Here is a 22,317-nt window from a genome sequence, read left to right as displayed (position 1 = left end):
CCCTCATTAAGCACTTTTATATCACATTGGAGTTGCTACAAAACAAAGTTATAGTGTGGAAGAAGTCTATTAGTGTGCAGAGTAGCTATAGGAATCAGAAATACAAAGTGAGCATTTTAATTATTATGCATTTGTATTTTTGGAGTTAGCGGGAGCCTCGAAACAGTTCCTGGTTGACATCTCCTGGCGGATCAGGTGGGTTCTAAAGGCCCCCCAGGTGGGTTCTAAAGGCCCCCCAGGTGGGTTCTAAAGGTGATTCGCGACGGTTACCTGAACAGAGCCTTCAGGTTCTCGGGCAGCTCTGTCCTCCCGGCGTAGCCCGGGTTCATGGTGATGAAGATGCCCGTAGAGGCGACCAGGTTCACGTCCTCCCCCATGAAGTTGAACCTCGTCATCTTGTCCCGGATGGCGTCCTGAATGCTTTTCACCTGTACGTCGTGGACGGAGAAGATCAGAGGGAGCCAAGAAGGAGACACATGTACGCCCAAATGCGCAGGAACTGATTTGATGCGGGGTTGTGGGGTGTGTGATGCACGCTGATGTTCACATGCCAACAAGTGTTCCAACAAAGGTTTGACGTTGGAATAGTCGATGTAGCGTTACTTTCGGAAATTTTGCATTTTGGAAATATGACAGCGCACAACCCAGTTCATCGGTAACAGTCTGCTAAATTGTCACGCCGCATGCGTTGGGGTATTTCTGTCGAGGGCTCTTCTCCCCTGTCGGGTTTATGATTGAGTGACTAAAGAAAAACAAAGGAACGCTTTGTTTTTTTTGCCTAATTGTCCCGGTTTGAACTTTTATGAATTTAACATGTGGTGGAGAGGGTGTGAGCAGCGGTAGGCTAAAAATAAATTTAAATAATTGTTAAAAGTCTCTTCATGGATGAGTCTCCAGAATCAGACACACTCGACACGACAATAGGAATGTCCCGGAACAGAGCGAACAACTGGAAACAAACCGAACCCTTGCCCAAAACATGGAGTGGAATCACTCCAAAGAGGTTTTGAAGCATCAGAGATGCAAAAGCGATGCTTCAACAGAACAGTCCTACAGGAATGAAACAGAAGTAGCTTAAAAACATGATGGGCAATTTAACACACTCACAAACACACCCACAAACATTCACGCACGCACGCACCAAAAGTCGCACAAACGCACGGAAGCAGGCAAGCGCGCGCACACACACACACACCGCTTATTGTTATGTTATCATTTGCTAAATTATCCAATTATCCTTGATATTTCAGGCAGATTGTAGATAACGCAGTGCAATCCCTTTGTGCCCTTTAGCTTGATTGTATCCGTTTTAATCCTGACTGGAGGTTTCGGGGAGCTACGTCGCTACGCTCAGTTCAGCGTGGGGCCGGACTCACGAACATTCATCTCACTACAGCTCCGTCTGTACGGCGGGCTTTTCCGTTTCCTCGGCCTCGTGGAGTCTTGCCCCACGTCGGGGACACTAGCCCTAACCCTGAAAAACAAATGCGTGATTGCCTCCGTGGCGCAACAGCTGTTAACACTTTTGGTGCGATGGATGCTGCGTCCTGGCTGCTATCGCGGGGGAGCGTTCTCTGTACAGGGAGGGTGGCCGGGTTTGAGTGGCTGTGGGGGGGGTGGGGTGGGGGGGGGGGGGGTTGGTTGGGGGGGGGTGGGTTGGTTGGGGGGCCCAGAGAAGTTTCTGACAGCAAACACAGCTGGAGTTTGATGTTCTGCTGTTCCTCCAAGGTCCACTTCATCAGCCTCCCTTGTACCAACACACACACACATACACACACACACGCACACAGACACATGCATATAAATGCGCACACATGTAGAGAACACACACAAAGACACACAAAGACATTACACACACACACACACACACACACACACACACACACACACACACACACACACACACACACACACACACACACACACACACACACACACACACACACACACACCAACAGCACCGTGATTTATTATTCATTATGTCACGCATAACGCCCATCCATTCTTCTGGCACTTTAAAATTCTCTCAGCCGTGGACTTCAATGGCTTAGTGCTGCTTGACTTTCATTGCTGCTTACAAGCGAGCGAGGGGAAGGGAGGGGAGGGAGGGAGGGAGGGAGAGAGGGGAGGGAGGAGTGGGGAGGGGAAGGGGGAGGAGGGAGGAGAGGGGAGGGAGGGAGAGAGGGGAGGGAGGGCTGGGGAGGGGAAGGGAGGGGAGGGAGGGAGAGAGGGGAAGGGAGGACTGGGGAGGGGAAGGGGGAGGAGGGAGAAGGACTGAGGAGGGGCAGGGAGGGAGGGTGAGAGGGGAGGGCGGGAGGAGAGGGGAGGGAAGGGGAGGGAAGGGGAGGGGAGGCGTGGGCAGGGAGGGGAGGCTATAGGGAGGAAGGGGGGAGGGGGGGGACCCTATGTGTGGTTACAGGGCTGGAGATGAAGAACGATGCAGCCCCTCATCATCCCCGGTTATCATCACCAGCCGAATCAGCACCTTCCGTCATCCCGCCGCCCTGATGATAGCCCCATCATACTGCACATACACATATACATACACCAGGGGATGGTCACATTCATTTGGAGCCATACCCTCCAGGGATTATCTGGGATCCAGGGGTGTACGCCGGGGCAGAATGGGGCGGAGGTAAGCCTTGCTCCGGCATCTCTTCACGGAGGTATTCTATCGGAGAGAGAAGCTCCTTCCCCTGAGTGGGTGGAGTTTTAAGGGGGATTTCAAAGGGATTTTAATAAGTGTATTTCTTCAGCGGCCGGTCTACACGGTGTAGATCTGAACCGTGGGTGTCTGCAGACAGGATGTTTCAGCTTGTTTTCCCACCGGGAGTGCTTTAGTAGCGCGGGGCTGAGTTTTGGGTTCGCCGTTCGCCATTGCATGCGTACAGAAGCCCTCCTCCAGTGACGTGATTGGTCGAAAAAAATATGCAGGGAAAGAAAGTTAAACACCTCTTTCATTCAGATTTGAAGTTTTTATGCCATGAGAGTTCATATTATTACAGCTTGTGGCAACTTTGGAGAAACCAGCCGGAGTAAGCTAGATTTTGAAAGTATCCAATTAAAACATTCCTAATTCCTCCCCCAAACCCCAGGACTATCTAGCTAGCTTTAGTAATAGCTCTTTTCGCCTAGCATTGTCCGAGACTCCGCTCATGCTCAATAAGTGACCGGGCAGATTGCGATAGGTCCCCGGATAAGTAGACAGACAGACAGGCCATCCAATCCCTTCACTCATGCGACAGCCACGAGATACCAAATCTTTTTTATTTTGTTTTTGTCAGAGCTTTTGATTTATTGATTGCTGTCGGGGATGTAAACAGATTTTCAACAAATATGACAAAAACAATACATCTAAAATAAATTGCCTAGGTCGGCTTTAATCTCAAGTGTGATTTGTGAGAGCCTCGATTCCCCGGGGGGTGACGTGGAGGGGGGGCTGGAGATGTTGGGTCTGAGCGGATGGGTGCGATGGGACGTGCGCGTGCGTGTGCATGTGCGTGTGTGTTTTGTGTGTGTTTTTTTTTTGTGTGTGTGTTTATGTGCCCGCGCGTGTATGTGTATGGATGTGGTTTGGCATTGGCTGTGTGGCAGCGTCAGTGGGGGGTATGGGGTGGGGGGGGGGGTTGCATGAGGACTTGCTGAGCCGCTCAGACTGGGGAAGGGGGGGAGAGGTGGGGGGGGGGGGTGGTAAAATAAAAGCGATTTCCCCGGGTAAGGGAGGACAGAGGAATGGAAGATGACGACAGACGCGGGCTTGACTCTGCCAAGCGCCCCCCCCCCCCCCCCCCCCACTGCAAGAGACCAGAATACGCGACTGATTTCTCCAAGGGGTCCGCTGAACCACAGCGCCCATCAAGTTCAGTCGCAGCCGCGTTTCATTACACACACAGAATACTAACGGGGGGGGGGGGGGGGGGGGGGGGGGGGGCCGGCCGGCGGAGACGAGGGGATGGGAACAGGTTTATGTAGAGTCTGGACACCGGACAACATACGAACAACAACGATGATGAGACGCTGGGGTCAAACTGCCGTCTGTAACTTGGTTAGCGAGAAGGTGAGTTAGCCGGTTAGCCGGTTAGGGAGTTAGTGAGCAAGTCTCACATTAAACTTTCGATTGGTCATCTTTTGGACTCATAATCTAAAGTCTTATAGCGGACCCACTCAAATCTATTTGTGTTTGATTGGACCAATCCTGTAGCTGGAGGTGGGTGATCGAACAACGAACACAAACCCGACCGGTGCAGGTCAACTCTCCCGGTGGGAAGATGAGCTACAACGTCCAGTCTCCGGGAAATCCAAGTTGCAAGAAAAGGTTTTGAACCAACACCAGTGTGGACTGTAGCCACTGCTGAAACACACTCATTAAAACCCCCTTCTGGGCGGAATAGCTCCGTGACCAAAGCGGAAACCACGCGTGACTCTGCCCCTTGTTGTTTTTGGTTCCCGGCCCATGCACTGTGCCATTTCCCCAGAAGTCCCTCTGTAACAAAGTAGGACCGCTGTGTGCCAGACGACGAGGTCCTCGCCCGTTAAACGGGGAGTCAGAGAGCGAGTCACTGCGAGGTCGGGTGACCTGGGGCCTCTCACCTGAACGGCCACCACCGAGAGCACCTCCACGGTGATCCGGTTGAACTCGTCGAAGCAGCCCCACGCGCCCGTCTGGGCCAGCCCCTTGTAGATGTTCCCACAGGACTGGTGCGCACACACACACACACACACACACACACACACACACACACACACACACACACACACACACACACACACACACACACACACACACACACACACACACACACAGGGAGAAGGAGAGAGGTATGTTAGCCAGGTGATTGTCTGCCTGGCACTCCATCATACACGGCACACAACATCAAACAGAAGTACGGGAGTGTCTTTCTCCGCATCAACCTCTTTTACAACGGCGTGTAAAATTTATTTGGTGATTGTTTTAATGGCTGAAAACAGGGAGAGGATTGCTGCTGGTGCAATAAGGATTGCCCTTGCATCACATAGGGCGAGCACTAAAAATCAATCAAAATCCCACGGCTGTCAGATACTGTTCAATAACTATGATGGCCGCTTCTGCAGCTGCTTAACAAGGCTGGTTAGACACACTGGGGGGGGGTCAAGAAGGGGGGGAATGGGGTGGAAACTGGATGATAAAGGCAGAGATGGCCAATTAGATGACGATACAGATGGAGGAAAAAAACAGCTTTTGGTATAATATAAGAGGGGAAGGAGAGCAGGAGAATAATATCTCACGCTGGATGGCTGGAGGAAGGGTGTTGAGGAGGAACACCACCACAACAACACACAAGAAGACACCAAGTAGAGGCAAAAAGGGTTTAAAAAGGTACAGCCACCCTCTCTCTCTCTCTCTCTCGCTCACTTAATCCTTGCATGTCTCTCTCACCACAACACTGTCTCGATTTTGGCATCTTTGCATGTCTCTCGCACTTTATCGTTTAAGTGTCTGCGCGTGTGCGTGCGTGCGTGTGTGTATGGGGGTGTGTGTGCGCGGTTACGTGTGCGTGTGTTTGCGTGTGCGTGCGTGTGTGTGCACATGTGAATAAGGTGCACCTGTGGTTTTTCGGTGCACGTTTGTGTTTGTTGTCAAGACGATGTTCCTCCTCCGGCCCTGTTCCTCCAGGAGAATGTAAATAAACCTCTTTCCCACACCTTTCTCTCTACACCTCTATAAAACTATTTTTCTCTCTCTCTCTCCCGCTCTCTCTCTCCCTCTCTCTCTCTCACTTCTATGTATGTGTCCGTGTGTCACCAGGAGTAATAAATTGTTATGACATACCTTCCTTAGAAGCATGATCAAGATGTCGCCCACAAGCCACTCTCTATGCAGGAAGTGCATGCACATATTTGGATGTTTTGGCATGTGTGCGACTGCGCGTGTGTGCGCATGAGAAGGTATACATCCACACCATCCATGTTTATGTGCACTCATCTGTGCTTGCTTACACAAGTCGAGGGGTGTGGAAGCAAGGGCACTGATGACATGACTCACCCAAGGAAGAAGCAGAGCTATTGAAGTGTGTAACTCATCTGCTATTCCTTTAAGACGAAGAGCAGGGAGGGGCGTGTGTGTGTGTGTGTGTGCGTGGGGGGGGGGAGGTGAGCTAACAGGAGATGAAAATGGAATAGATAAGAGAGGATTATGCTGCAGGACGGCGAGGTGACTCAACTAATACACAGAATACTACACTGCATCACGAGCACAGAGGGAAACAGACTAGCAATGTGATGCATTATGCAACGCACAATGGAACACTGTATAATCCCTGAACACACACACACACACACACACACATAATGGAGGACGACACACACGCACAGAATCCATGGAGGAAGACACACACACACACACACAGAACCACACACAAACAAACAGTTGAGAATGAACAACATGTGTATGCAAGTGTACATACACATATTGTGTAAGTAAACACACACACACACACACACACACACGCACGCACACGCACAGACCTTGTAGTCCATCTGCTCGGAGCAGTTGAAGACGTACACGATGATGCCCAGGGCCCGGCCCAGGTCCTTGGTGGTCTCCGTCTTGCCGGTCCCGGCCGGGCCTGCCGGCGCCCCACTCATGGTCAGGTGGAGGGACTGGGTGAGGGTGATGTAGCACCTGCCCGAGCACAGTGGTCATTATACAGACACATGACTCACCACACACACACACACACACACACACACACACACACACACACACACACACACACACACACACACACACACACACACACACACACACACACACACACACACACACACACACACACTGTCAGGACTTAGTCCTCCCGCTATATATCACAGGGACCTATAACGCTATATATTACAGGGACCTATAGCACTATATATTACAGGGTCCTATAACACTATATATTACAGGGTCCTATAACACTATATATTACAGGGACCTATAACGCTATATATCACAGGGACCTATAACGCTATATATCACAGGGACCTATAGCACTATATATTACAGGGTCCTATAACACTATATATCACAGGGACCTATAGCACTATATATTACAGGGTCCTATAACACTATATATTACAGGGTCCTATAACACTATATATCACAGGGACCTATAACGCTATATATTACAGGGACCTATAACACTATATATTACAGGGTCCTATAACACTATATATTACAGGGTCCTATAACACTATATATTACAGGGACCTATAACACTATATATTACAGGGACTTATAACACAGCGTTGCAGAGTACTTGATTTAGATTTGTCGATAACACTCAAAGAGGGGGGGCACTATTTTCCCACAACAGTACACCTCTGGCCTTTTAACGGTTCCAAATCAATGCGTCACAAATCGAACATACCGAACAACGGTCGAATAGAAATAACAACCAGATGTTTCCTAAGCAATTTAAAAAAAGAGAATCACTAAACAAAACGCTGCAACACGACAATATCGTTTTAACAAAGCAAAAACCCACACAGGCCACCAATGAGTAGTGGTTGTATGATTTGACTCAAGTCGTTTGGACCAAAAACAATCGGAAACATGATTTTATTCATCCCCCGCTTGTCTGCTTTGGGCTTTAGCCTGTATGCATCCACTTAAAAATCTTATTTTAAGTGGATGCATTTAAATGTTTAAATTTTTTAAATGTTTCACTTAGCGTGGATAAACTCTGTAAACTCCAGTTGTGTACCCAACTTACTGACACCAATCATTCAGTATAACTGGGATGCATCGGAGCAATATTGAACCAATCAAACCAACCCAAATAGATTTTTATACATTCCATGACTCCCTCCTAATCCCTGACAGAATCAAATTCAGCCCGACGAAAACAAGCCGCCCCCCCGCCTCATCACACTCCACCACGACAACACACAACTATCCAACCCCCCATACCATCAAATTGTATCTGGGAAGAAAAACCCATGATCTGATAGAAGTCCCCGCCCACCTCCTGACACAACTCCCCAGCCCCCTCCTCCCCCCCCCCCCCTCCCTTCTCACCCCTCCTCTCCCCCCACCCTTCTCACATCTCCAAACACCTGTGATTACCTCCACCCCAAACAGAACCAAAAAACATCAGTCTCTGGCGTCGGTGTCTCTGTGAGAAACCTTGCCTGATGAGGACCTCTGAGAGAACAATCAGGCCTCCATTGATCACCGGATGCGGGGCGGAGGAATGTGTGCGCACTTGGCAGCCTCGGAATGCCAATAGAGCCATGATTGGAATGAGCAGGATGGCTACCAGACGATGTATGAGCTGCGTGTGTGTGTGTGTGTTTGTGTGTTCTCATGCGTGTGCTCATTTGTGCTAACGTGTGTGTGTGTGTGTGTGTGTGTTTGTGATCACCTGTGTGTGCGCGCGTGTATGCATGTGTGCGTGTTCAGAGTGTGTGCGTGCTCGGGTGTGGTTCCCAAACGTACCGATGTGCGGAAACCACCGAAAGACAAATGACTGCCATGTGCGCGTGTGGCTTCGCTACTGTTGCCAACAGGTTTCATGGCGCTTCCCTTGAAATATGGCACATTTGTTTTGAGGTTGTGTATGTTTATTTTCATTTTTTTCTACAATCAATCATGTGGTTGGTTGGGCAAGGGTTTCTCCCTCTGAATATTTGAAGGCCGCTACAGGGAAAAGCTGCGAGATCTGATCCCCTTCACAGGGAGTAGGGAGTCTTGTATTATTAAAAGCAAACACATTTTCTATCCCAGGTCTGCCTGTCTGTCTCTGTGTCTCTTCCTCCCCACCTGCAGGGCTGCCCGTCTCACTGTTCAAATAACCTGATGCTCTGTCATATCTCCCTTCCTGTCTCCTGCGTTACAAATCCATCCGATGTCTGTCTGCACATCTGTCTTACTACGAGCGCGTCTTACTGTGTCGTACCATCGTCGACTTGTGTCTCACTCTGAATACTTTACCCGTCCGTCACATTACTTAAACATCTGTCCGTCCGTCTCATTCTTTGTGTCTGGTCAAACATCAGCGTGTGTCCGTCCCAGTCCGGTTCGGCCCTCTGTCTGTCTAGCCAGAGGGCCGACCGTGGTTAAGATATTTAGGACACTTTGTGCTGGAGCGCTGCCGTCAGCCGACGTGGAGGGGTGCGTGTGCGAGTCGTGCCAGTTAGCATTCTGTGCCGCGGCTGCTGTTGCCATAGATTAGCGCGCGTGATTCATTAGCGTAATGATACCTCTGCGCGCGGCCAGCACGCCTCGGTAACTAGCCCCAGTCTGCTCTGGGAGAGCCAACAGATAACGTCTCCCTGCAAAGCCAACGCTTCATGCTGCGATGCGAAATTTATGACCTCATTAAAATGCGTGACGTTCATAAAAAGCCATTCCCCCCCCCCCCCCCCCTTCCCCGTCTAACGGCGTCACATTAAAAGCGTCTAAATAACTTAACGGCTTAGCGGCTGGTACATGCACTGTTTTTCAAATGACCGAAAAACGCCGTAGACTCCGACGCTTCAGGGCGTCACCGGCGATGTCACGGGGGTGACGTGTGAGGCGCTGTCGTGTTACCGTTCTCACGCCGAAAACACGAAGCAGCCGATAGGACAAGGACAAAGGAAACAAGAGAGGAACGAAGGATGGAGGAAGGAAACATGATGTGTTTGTGCATACATAAATACAAACATACACACACACATCATCCTTCTCTTTTCTTTTTTTTCCTTATTTTATATACATTTATATAAATATTTATACACAGCAAACTAGCAAACTTGTTTTGGCAGGATTTCACAACACAAATATTGGAAATAAAAGAACAGCCTTGGTTGGCTGCCATTTGTATATGCACACATAAGTAGATCAATATTGAAAGAAAATATTGGCAGTGGAAAATACCACACTGCTTCCTCTTAAGGCCTGTCCCATATTAATGTTTTTATAGAGTTAGGGTAAATTAATGAACCATTAATAACATTAGTTGCGGCAGTAATAAGCATTTGTATATGCATTAATATAGGGGTTAGGATAAGGGCATATGTTTGGGTGAGGGTAAGGGTAAGGGTTAACCTTTACCCTAATAAATAATGTATACATTAATATCATAGTTAACATGAACGCTATTACCTTAGTTATCATGAACACCAGTGGTAAACATGAACACCATTTGTAAATGTTAACTAGACCATTAGTTGAGTAAATGTTATTACTGCACTTCCTAATGATAATTAATGGTGAATTAATATACCCTTATCCTGTGTCAAGTGTTCCCATCACGCTCTCCGTGCCGTACCTGTCAGTCAGAGGGGTGATGACCAGCCGGGGGGTGTTCCCCAGGTATTCGTAGGAGTACTGGAACTGGGCGTCACAAATGTTGGCATAGCAGTGAGCGTCTTTCTCTCCCCAGCGGTGTCTGAGCTGGGACAGCCACACGAAGGCCTGGGAGTTGTCAATCTGTAGCCCAGGTGGGGGGGGGAGTGAGAGGGAGAGAGAACGAGAACGAGAGGGAGGGAGAGAGAACGAACGAGTGAGTGAGTGAGTGAGCGAGTGAGCGAGCGAGCGAGTGAGCGAGTGAGCGAGTGAACGAGCGAGTGAACGTACGACCGAGAGAGAGCCATGGATAAGGAATAACAAAAGGGGGAGTGGGTGAAAGATGGAGAGGGAAAAAGTGCAGTAAGAAATACAGTGAGAGATGGTGGGGTAGGAGAGAGGAGGGAGAAAGAGAGTAAGGAGAAAGAGAGGGAGTTTTGAGGAGAGAAAGGGGGAGACAAAGTGGGTGGCAGATAGCGAAATGGGGGAGCGAGTGGGGGGGGGGTAGGGGGGAGGAGGTAACAGAGGGAGATAGAGAGAATGGGAAGGGGGAGCAGGAGGTAAAAGGGAAGGAGATAGAGAGTGGCAAATAACGTCGAGCAGATAGCAGGGCAGCACCATAGAGAAAGGCGGGCGTAATCTACGATTTCTCCAGCCTGTAATTATGCTAATAACCCGCTTGAATGTCGTAAGAGCTTCTTCCTGCTGCTTCTCTGGGAAATGGCTTTCTAAAAATGAGCCCGCGCTCTTTGATCGCCGTGCACGTGTGGGAAATTTAAATATGCTGGCGTGCCGACAAGCCCCTCGCCTGGCCATAAATAGGCCCCGTGCCCCCCCCTCACACTCCCTAAGCGCCCCATGCCTTCCCTGTGGATGCTTACAGGATTTCTGTACTATGGTAAAAAATTTGGTGTGACGAATTAATTCCGAAAGACAAAACACTTTTTTTTAAGTTTTGTTGAAATGCCGAATTTTTTAAAGATTTGGGTTTGAGATCGTATTGGAAAAAAGCCATGTTTTTTCCTTTTAGTCATTTAACTACTAACTCTATTCTGAACTCACTCTGCTAGAGAGGAGTCTAGAGTATGCATGCATTAAAGATCCCAAGGCATGAAAATTTGACTTTCGGAGGTTCTCTAACATTAAGGGTCCCATGGCTGCCACCAGGTGTGGTGTGATTAGCCGCTACAAGCCGTTTTGGAGAACTGCCCCCATATGACATCACAGGTAGGCGTGTCCACCTGGATGTGTGACAGATAGATGAGCAACGCTTGCTACGGTCCACTGGGTAGGCTGGTAGACTGATCTATCCTCGTAGTGGGGGTTATCTCAGCCATGGTTGAGAAGGAATTGGGGGAAAGGAACTTTGGCTTTGACTCCCTGAAGTACATGAACCACAACATGGAGGAGAAAGGGATTGCTGCCCGCGATTGCCTTCCGCTTGAGCCCCGCTTCCCGCTACCCGCTGCCGAGGGACCACCGCCTCGGCGCTGCCCGCCGCAGGAGGGGGTGGTGCCTAATCGCTGCCCGCCGCCGAGGTGGTGGTCTCTCGACTGCGAGGCTCCGGCAGAAGAAAAATCGCGGCAACAATCCCTTTCTCCTCCATGTCGTGGTTCAGTCTACTTCAGATTGATGTGGACGTGGACGAACCAGGGACGTCGGAGAACCCGACGCAGTCGTTTGAGATTCATGATAGCGCACACAACTTTTGGCCGTGATAATATGTATTATATTATATAGATATCTGAATAATATTATATCATTTAGATACAGAGCTCCAGGACTCCCGCCGGAGCGCGGCCAAAGGCTGTGTGCGCCTCGCCATTGCGATACATCCACCTTAAACAGAGTGCATGGTACCGTGACCGCATGCTGCTCAGGGCCACACCCCCGCCCTCCTCCCTCACCCGCCTCCCTCCTCATGTGCATTAAAGCTACTGACACCGAAACGGCGCGTTTGGGGAAAGCTCAAAGTGCAACCGACTCGTAGTGGCTGTAATTCTGCACCAAGGTTTCATTTCGGGAACGTCTTCAAATACTGTTAGGGGCCCACTAATATCTATATTAAAGCATCCATAAAGTAGCATGCTATGGGATCTTTAAAACTAAGTTAATTGTCCACAAATATTGTGCTTTTTGCATTTAGAAATCTTTTCTGTCCTAGACGCAATATCTCTTAAGGAAATTGCCCTGACAAGATGCTATTTTGAGAGTGCTCTGTCACAACCCAGAACACTCACACATTACCATCCCCTCACCTCCCCACTCACCTTCTGAGCCACCATCTTGGCCACCACGTCGCGGGCGTGCACGTCGATGGTGCAGATGGTCATGACCTTCTGCCGGTCGCCGGGGGACAGCTGGCCAATCAGCATGGAGATGAGGGTGTTGAGCTGGGTCACCTGCTTCTTGTAGTACTCCTTCATGGCGTTCTCGTAGCCCTCCTCCAGCCGTAGGAAGGCAATGCCCACGTCCGACGTCCACCAGATCTGCGTGCAGGTCAGGGCCACCTGGGTGGGGGTGGGGGGAGCGCCGGGGCAGTGGGGGGTGGGCGGTCGGGGTTAAAGGGAGACGTTATAGTTTGGGGATGAGGTGACGTCAGAGGAGGAGTAGCTTCTGTGGTCTCAGGAGTAGGGGCTTTACTACAAAGGCGAGGAACGTTTTACACCTCGCTTCTGATTTATGTTGAGCACATGAGCACACGCACACCCACACACACCCACCCACACATGCGTGCACACACACACACACACACAAGCACAGAAACGCTTTCACACACACACACACACACACACACACACCCACCCACACTAAAGCATGCACACACACTCGCGTGCACACACACGCACGCCTGCACACACACGCACACACACACGCCTGCACACACACGCACGCCTGCACACACACGCACACACAAACGCTTGCACACACACACAAACGCTTGCACACACAAACGCTTGCACACACACACACGCACACACAAAAGCCTGCACACACACACACACACACAAACGCATGCACAAAAGCCTGCACACACACACACAAACGCATGCACAAAAGCCTGCACACACACACACAAACGCATGCACATACACACACACACACACACACACACACACACACACGCACACGCACAAACGCATGCACACACACACACACACACACACATAGTTCAAAGCAGACGTGCCCGAGCCTGAGCGCAGAGTGATCACAGGTGCAGTTTTTCACAAATGGCTGCCAAATGGTGCCAAAACATAAAAACATCACCTGGCTCTGATTTGAAAAGCCTGACAAACCAGAACGAGTATTTAAACAGTTTCAAGTCAATTCACACCAGTGCCACACAAAATGGCGTGAGTAATTTCATGTGGCACTGTCAGAGTGAAATTTTTACACGCACACTAATCTTCACCTACACCACAACCACTTCACCTACGCCACAATCGCTTCAACCAATGTGTTATGATGTCGGTGAAAGTGTCACAGTGGAAACATAAAAGGGGTGATATTATGCCACCAGTGATTAGCCATTACAAGCCGTTTGAAAATCTGCCTTTTCCTTTGTCCAACCTAGCTGTACGTTGGATAGTTCAGTCTACCAGCCTACCCCGTGGACTTTTGCAAATGTTGCTGATCTATCCATCATACATCTAGGTGGACACGCCCCTTTGTGATCACTAAAACAAAAGAAAGGGCAGATTCTCCAACGGCTTGTAACTGCTAATCACACTCACAGCTGGTGGCATATCACCCCTGTAAGAATACCGATGAGGCGATAGTTCGGCAGACTGAAATCTGCAAAAGATAAGGCCGGGAAAGTTTTCGTGCCGAATGTAAAGTCGTGCACTCGTGTATAAACTTCCATCAGAACAAATGGAATCACATTCTTAACGAATATATGCACGTTAATACTGTATGTGGCACAGAGATCCACATGGCTACGAACGGACTATGAACGGACACGTGCGTGCGTGCGTGTACCTGCGCCGGGTAGTCAAACAGCCACTGCTCCCGGGGTTTGTCCTCGTAGGCCGCCACCGCCTCCGTCATCTCGTGGCGCACGGTGGAGCGCATGCTCTCCAGCACGCGGTTCAGCCAGGCCTCCACCTGCACCGTCACGCGCGCACACACACACACACACACACACACACGCACACACACACGCAGCGGGAGACGGAAGAAGAACAAGGAGAGGGTGAGGAGGAAATAGTGTCCGTAAGACCCCTGAACCCGTCCCCCTGCCACCCTCTCCCCCCCCTCCCCCTTTTCCTCAAAGCTCCCCTCTCACCCCCTTTTCCTCCCTGCTTCCCCCCCCCCCCCCCCCGTGCTGCCTGTGTGTTATCAATGGGAGCTAATGAGGTCATTAATAAGCATTAGAGCGGGAGCAGGACTGAGGAAGGTACGCACGCGGCGGCCGTAATGGGAAATGTGTGCGACGGGATACTCATCAGCCCGGAGGCCCCGCCGCCGACTCAATTTCATTTGTCGCTTTGAATTATTCCTCCGTTTCCGTTTAAAAGTGGGGGCCGCGCGACGCGGCAACGGCGGCCATAGTCGGCCACACGTCGCTGTGAATTATCTCACCGAGTAATATCGACGGGTGATTTTAATCTTTATTGGACCAATGAGGCGGCACGGGAAGCCGTTTTCCCGCCGCTTCCCTTTGTGTCGTGCGGCCATTATCGGGCCACGTTTCTGGCACAAAGATGGGGGTGGAAGAGCCACCCGGTGGCCTTATGTCTCCCCTCAGCAGTGGTCACCCTGTCAGCACGGCCCTACCGCTCCGTTGCAGTCGCAGCTCTTGTTGAAGGGCACGTATTCGTCCTCATGGCTGTACATGCCCAGCCCCGTGTTGGTGGAGTTCCCCTCGCTGTCGTCCTCAAAGCACATCTTGGCCATGTTGTCAAACAGCTTGGACAGATGCTTCTGGACCTGAGCACGAGCACGAGCGTACACAAAGACGCACACACATACACAGGCACACACACACACACACACACACACACAAACAGGACAGGCACACACACACACACACACACACAATGCAGCCGGAAGTCATTACATATATTAACATTTTCTCATTGATTTTCCCCGACAGGTGGGAGGCACGGTTGGCTCTGTGGCCGTGTTTGCCTCATTGTGCTCACAGTGCTTTAGTTAAAACACAAGAGTCCTTTATTTAATGTGGAATAAGAGATGACTTGTATCGACCAAGGTCCTACGCACTGGCGGCAATGCAGCCAACGCATGTACAACAGTGCCCCCCTGTGGACAATGTGGGGAATAGCAGGGACAAAAACCACTGCATTCCGATGCAGTGTTAGTTAACAGGGGCTCAGTTCTCGGTTATCCTCGACAACATTTATTTAAACAGAAGCTACATTTAATCTAAGAGCTCTTTTTCAGTGAGACCCTCTGAACAGGCCTACAGATAGTGACCTCAAGTAAAATAAAAAAACACAAGGAGAGCCTTATCAGAATGACAGACTGATACATAATGTACAATAAGACATTATGGGATAGAAGCATAAGATACAGACTAAAAGACCCAATAGTAACATTAATCATAGTCCACAGCCAGTAGTCAGCCAGTGGATTGGTATTGTTTCAGTAAGACTCTGTTCTAACCTGCTGTGGGTTGGTTAGTAGGTGATGTGTGGGTTGGTTAGTATGTCTCCGCTCTGACCTGCTGTGGGTTGGTTAGTAGGTGATGTGTGGGTTGGTTAGTATGTCTACGCGCTGACCTGCTGTGGGTTGGTTAGTAGGTGATGTGTGGGTTGGTTAGTATGTCTACGCGCTGACCTGCTGTGGGTTGGTTAGTAGGTGATGTGTGGGTTGGTTAGTATGTCTACGCGCTGACCTGCTGTGGGTTGGTTAGTATGTCTACGCGCTGACCTGCTGTGGGTTGGTTAGTAGGTGATGTGTGGGTTGGTTAGTGTGTCTACGCGCTGACCTGCTGTGGGTTGGTTCCGTTGGACAGGATGTCCAGCAGGTCGGCCGAGGAGATGAAGTAGAAGCGAGGGAAGGCCAGGCGCTTTGTGTCAAGGTACTCAGCCAGAGCCTTCTCACACAGAGCCAGCCTGCACCACAACACATGCTCTCGGCAATCAGAGTGTGTGTGTGTGTGTGTGTGTGTGTGTGTGTGTGTGTGTGTGTGTGTGTGTGTGTGTGTGTGTGTGTGTGTGTGTGTGTGTGTGTGTGTGTGTAATAATAGTTTTCGAAGGTGCACGTCTATGTCTCTGCAGGTCTGGAAGCATGTATTTGTGTGACGGCACACACACACAATAACACACAACACACATGCCTGTGTATGCATGTGCGTATTTGCATGTGTGTGAGTGTGCACGTGTGTATGCATTTCCGTTTGCGGACGCGTAGGTGCGTTCATGGCCGCCTGCCCGCATGCACGCAAGTCGGCCAATAAGTGTCAAGCAGGTCCAAATGGATGCAGCCCATGCAATCTAATTGCACCCACTCTAATAGATTGACAGAGGTAAAACATGCATGCACACGCACACACACGGATGGGGCCTGAGGGTCACCTGGTCTGGATGTCCTCCAGCGTGCCGAACAGCCCCGCCTTATTGGTGGCCTCCACCACGTTGGGGGTTGTGTGGCCGTCGGTCGCCAGCTCTTTGAAATCAGAATCAATCCCGTCGAAACGCTTGGAGTCCTGGAGGGGAGTGGGTTTGGAAGCCATGCCAGGGGAGGGAGGGGGAAAAGGGGGAGAAGGAGGGAGAGAGAGAGAGAGAGGAAGAGGGAGAAAGGGAGGGTGGGGGAGCGAGGGAGGAAGAAAGGGAGAGAGAGAAGGAGCAAGGTAGGAAGAGAGAGAGAGGGGAGAGAGAGGGAGGGAGGGAGGAAGGGGGAGGGAGAGGAAGAGAGGGAAGGAGGGCGGTCGGGAGAAAGGGAGGGAGAGGGAAAGAGCGAGGGAGGTAGAAAGGGAGAGCGAGAATTGGAAGGAGGGAGGGGGAGGGAGGAAGATGCAGAGGGAGAGTGAGTGATTCGGGGGGAGAATCAGAGAGGCTTGATAGCCAACATCTGGGTTGAAGTCCAACCTCAGGCCCATGGGGGCAATTAGGGAACCAGCCATCCCCGTTTGGTAAAGAAGTACGTAATGGATCCTTAATTAACAAACAGAGTACAAGAAGTTCAGCCTCCGACCTGCATGTGTGTATGCAAACATGTGCTTAGTGTGTGCTTTGTGTATGCACTCGTATGAATGTGTCTATGTATGCATGTATGTGTGTGTAGTTTGTGCATTTCCCCGTTGCTCAGGTCTGCGTGTGGTAACTAATGGGCTGATTAATAGTAATGTATTCAAAGTTAATAACAAGTTACTAGGGTGCAAAGGGATGTAGTAAATCAGCTTGAAGTATTTGACGAGCAGCCAAGAAATGTTAAAGCATTATGAACCCAATATTAGAATTTCTAAAACATTAAGCAGCTAATTATCTGTGTGCGTGCTAGATAAATTACCTAAACATCAAATCTATTATGGAAGGATGCGTAAATTTTTTGGTCAATCCACTAATCGATGAATTGACCTATCATGTTTGTGTGTGTGTATGAGGGTGTAATTGTGTATGCCTGTAAGTGTGTGTGTGTGTGTGTGAGTGAGTCAGTGTGAGTGAGTCAGTCAGTCAGTCAGTCAGTCCGTGAGTGAGTGAGTGAGTGAGTGAGTGAGTGAGTGAGTGAGTGAGTGAGTGAGTGAGTGAGCTCATGTGTGTGTGAGCTTGTCTCTCTTTGAGAGTGAGTGAGTGAGTGAGTGAGTGAGTGAGTGAGTGAGTGAGTGAGTGAGTGAGTGAGTGAGTGAGTGAGTGAGTGAGTGAGTGAGTGAGTGAGTGAGTGAGCCCATGTGTGTGTCTCAGTGGGACCTCAGGCAGCTGTGAGCGGATGTCCTCTGAGCCGATGAAGATGCTCTCCAGGTGGGTCCAGTTGCGCTGCACCTCGAACCAGATGGAGATGACGGAGTCGGCCACGGACAGCTTACGCTGCCAGGCCGACACCTCCTCCAGGAAGTGGTCGATGTACTTGGAGGACATGAGGTTCTGGAGCTGCACCTGCAGGGGGTCCACCACAAGGGGGTTCAGGGAGAGCCAGGCACGGAGGCACTGCCGGAGGTTCAACTCGCTGAAGAGCTCGGCGCTTAATCAGAAAATGTGCTTAATCAACCCTGGAGGATCCAGAATCTAGAGAAAAAATACAATCACGATTGTTCGTCTGCTTAACTCATTTGTTAAAAAAAAACCTGTCAAAATGACGACGGCGATGGCAGCTTGTGTACTCTTACGTGTTTTAGTTGATCACATGAATAATTAAACACGGTGTTAAGTACTAAAAGCCTCTCTTCTCTTGTTCGAGCACTGATAAGGACCACTTTAAGGGATGAACGAGGGCTGGTAGATGGTCCAGGGGCCGGTGTGTCTCGGGCCCAGGGGCCCTTCTACGGCTAGGGAGGGCTGACCTGGTTGTCCTCCAGGGTCTCTATGAGGGCCTCGTCTGGGAGCAGCAGGGGCAGCTTGGTCCGGCGGTGGAACTCGTACTGGAACTGCATGCCTGGGGGGGGGGAGGGTGTTGAACAGGACCGGTCCACAGCGTACCAGAGGAGGAACACGAGGAGCGGGATGAAGGTGAGGCGATGGCAGAAAACTGACCGAGTTTCCAAACCATCCTGACGGTCGGAACACTAATCCGACTACGAACGTCAGCCGAAACATACACAACATGGCCGCAGACGTGATACAAGAACGTGATGCATCTCATAACGTGGGCTTATGGATTTTAACAACATGTCGTTGAAAGAAATGCGTAGTTACATATTGAACATCGACAATGAACATCAGAGTGCTGCTTCCTTCAAAGGCGTGTTGTGAACAAAAATATGAGTCTCCATTTGGGCAACAACGTCAGATCACTGAGATGCCTGATCTGGGATCTGCGTTCTCCATTGGTCCGATTCACGTCTGAAAATGGCCCCTTGAGGTCCCTCACCTGTCCAGGTGTCGTTGAGCTCCGCCAGCACCTTCTCCATGCCCATCTCCTTGGACGCCTTGTCCACGATGCCCCGCACCTCCTCCTCGAAGCAGTGGAGGTTCAGCTGCAGCAACTCGGCCAGGGTCGTCTCCTGCTCTCACACACACACACACACACACACACACACACACACACACACACACACACACACACACACACACACACACACACACACACACACACACACACACACACACACACACACACACACACACACACCCGTTGCTGCTTAGTCTTGGTCGTTTAGTACACACACACACACACACACGCAGCCTACGTTACTAGACCCATGTCACTCATAAAAGTTCCATGAAAGAACTCAGGGACACTCTTCTCAGTACTTCTTCACCAAAGATTAGAAGTTATAGGTTAGGATTAAGAAGGAGACTCGGAATGCGTGTGCTTTAATGTAAAATCCTTCTAGATTCATATGCAGCTACAGAGTACTAAATTAATCCCCAAGCAAATGATTTTTTAACTGTATGCTAATTAGCAACTGCATATCCTCCACACGGACTAAGTGAGCTTGTGCATATTGTGGTGCCTCGTAGACACTGATATACACTCGTAATATGCACAGTGTTATTGGTTTTGGTTATGATTATTGAAGTAATGTTTAAGGAGCTTTTCGTTTACGGACTGTGTTTCACTGTGCTGCCAGCTCTCTGCATGTTTGTTTCCTGGTGGCTCACAGTGTTTACAAAGCACTGAGGTGATCGCATCTTCGAGCACCTCTGCCTCTCTCTGCCCGTCATCCACCAGGGTTAAGGGGTCAGCCTACAGCCAGAGAGAGAGGCGATCTCAGCCCATTCCTCTCGATCTTGACAACCTCCTTCACACATGGCCTGTTCCCCCACTCTGCTCTCTTTTTGTAAGCAGCCGCAAAGCCGGTGTTACTAAACGGCCCCGCTGATGAAATCCAATTCCGGGTAGGGAGAAAAAGAATAAGGATATTGAAACCCAGCATGTTTGGCAATTTAGCCTTCAAAACATGTTTGTTTCTGGGGGCCTAATAGCAGAGTGCAATAATAATTTCCCCTTCCCTGTGAGGGTGCTGGCAGGGCAGAGCAAGGCCGGGAGATGATGCATGCTGATCGGGGCGGGAAGACAACAGAGTTAGCACGTAATTAAGAGCTTGGGAAGGAAAAAAAAAAAGAGATAAAACACAAACAGGGTTTATTTCTACCGTCTGGAGCCATTACTGCAAATAGACGGCAACACATCAAGAGAAATCAAGTTAGGCCGTCATAAAAGGACGTTTACAGCTCACACAACCACCAAACGTTGCATCAAAGCGGTTATCCGACTCCCAGAAGGGAAATGTGGGAAGATATCTTCTCAGATTTCTCAGATTCAGAACTGTTTAGCATTGGATTGCATTATATTGTACTTCTTTATGTTTGGTTGAGTGCTGTTGTATTGTATTGCATACCACAGCATTGCTGAATACTTGATCCTGAGTGGTCGATAACATTCAAAGAGCACTATCCTTCAACAACGGGAGAAGGTTGTTGAAGGATAGACGCATTGGTTAAAACGAATTTGAATAGCTCAGAATGAATGCGCTACAAATCCAACATTAACAACAACAGGCAAACGCAGATATCGACCAAATGTTTCCTTGACAACGCAAAAAACAATATGCTCAAAGCGTCGCGCTAGAATATTTTAATTTCCACAGATGAAAGTCTATAAAAAACAATTATAGATGAAAGTATCTCATATCTAATCATCGTTAGTAACTGTGGTAGAAGTGGAATAAACCAGCCTGAGGTGGCTTTGTGTTATCTATTGTTCTACATTCTTCTGCTTTGTTTGTGCAGAATATTCACATTTATTGGATGTTGTATGTCCTTGGCACTTAACTTAAGCACTTATTATATGTTGTATGTCTTGGCAGTCAATATAAGAATTTATTGTCTGTTGGACATCCATGCACTTAAAAATAGTACTTAGCATCGTGTAGCATCTTGTCGTAGCTATCTTTGTTGTACACGGGGAATGGGTTAACCTTACAATTGTTGGTGCTTGGCACTTGGTTCTATGAACATCCTTACTGTACCGACAGCCATATAATGTTTCTCTTTCTTCTGACATATGTACTCACTTTAAAACGTTTTCTATATTCATGACCTATTTTTTTTTAATCATATGCTTACCTGCCGTTTTGCTGGTCCTGAGAGTGAATTTCGTGAGTGTCTAACTTGCTGAGTGACAAACAGATGGATAAAAGCGTCTGCTAAACATCCTGAATGTGAACGCAGATGTTTGTGGCAGACAGTGAACGGCGAGCGTCACCTGGTTCATGGTGAACTGCACTCCCGTGGCGTCCATCAACTGCCGCCAGTGGCGGGCGCGTACGGCCGGGTTCTGGAGCTCCGCCACCACGCGCAGAGAGGTCAGGAGGTCCTTGACTGTGGCGTCCAGCCCCGTGAAGGCATCCCACGCCCTCGACTGCAGGGAGAGACACGGGGCCGAGGCGGGGGGTCAGAGCCGAGGTACCAGGGACTCCACACGAGAGTGCAGAGAGGAGGGCGAACCCACACTCACACACATTCAACCTGCTGTTGGAGGACCAGACTACACAGAATACAAGTCTGGAGGGAACTTGTACATGTATAGTATGTGTCTCTTGCTTTCTGCAGCGACGTTTCTTCAGAGAAAACCCCAGCAGACACAAAATAACAAGCATTGGTGCCGTTCTGTTATTGAATAAACAGACTTGAATAGTATCTCTGATTGCAGTGAATACAACTTTAAAGCATTTGTGATTGTGAATAATTAGATATATGAAAAATAATCCCTGAAGGAAAAGAGGCGATGAGAGCAATGTTTTAACATCATCCCAGACAACCAAGATATCCCTCCCTTCTCTGCTGCCTCCGGCCCTCCCCACGTTTCTCCAGCCTTGAAGAGTGTCTCATGCACCAGTGAAGGACTGGCAAGTTGGATTCCCTGAACCAATCAGGGAAGAGATGCCCTGATTGATCAGA

General features: G+C 49.5%; 1 protein-coding gene across 1 annotated transcript in view; it reads right to left on the bottom strand.

Annotated features, from left to right (window-relative positions):
* The window catches only part of dnah9 (dynein, axonemal, heavy chain 9), a 112,057-nt gene that overhangs the window by 69,258 nt on the left and 20,482 nt on the right, over positions 1 to 22,317 (bottom strand). The window contains exons 24-36 of the mRNA XM_056577776.1: positions 21,623 to 21,778; positions 19,283 to 19,415; positions 18,756 to 18,847; positions 18,166 to 18,351; positions 16,834 to 16,964; positions 16,245 to 16,371; positions 15,071 to 15,223; positions 14,273 to 14,398; positions 12,562 to 12,801; positions 10,275 to 10,435; positions 6,505 to 6,661; positions 4,591 to 4,695; positions 271 to 428 (exon numbers count right to left, since the gene is read on the bottom strand). Of these exons, the coding sequence (XP_056433751.1) occupies positions 271 to 428; positions 4,591 to 4,695; positions 6,505 to 6,661; positions 10,275 to 10,435; positions 12,562 to 12,801; positions 14,273 to 14,398; positions 15,071 to 15,223; positions 16,245 to 16,371; positions 16,834 to 16,964; positions 18,166 to 18,351; positions 18,756 to 18,847; positions 19,283 to 19,415; positions 21,623 to 21,778 (1,925 nt within the window). The remainder of the gene's footprint in view (positions 1 to 270; positions 429 to 4,590; positions 4,696 to 6,504; positions 6,662 to 10,274; positions 10,436 to 12,561; positions 12,802 to 14,272; positions 14,399 to 15,070; positions 15,224 to 16,244; positions 16,372 to 16,833; positions 16,965 to 18,165; positions 18,352 to 18,755; positions 18,848 to 19,282; positions 19,416 to 21,622; positions 21,779 to 22,317) is intronic.

The sequence above is a fragment of the Gadus chalcogrammus genome, chromosome 18 (assembly GCF_026213295.1).
Source record: "Gadus chalcogrammus isolate NIFS_2021 chromosome 18, NIFS_Gcha_1.0, whole genome shotgun sequence".
Classification (NCBI taxonomy): Eukaryota; Metazoa; Chordata; class Actinopteri; order Gadiformes; family Gadidae; genus Gadus; species Gadus chalcogrammus.
Note: the sequence above shows the minus strand (reverse complement) of the source record. Positions and strands in the feature narration are given on the sequence as shown.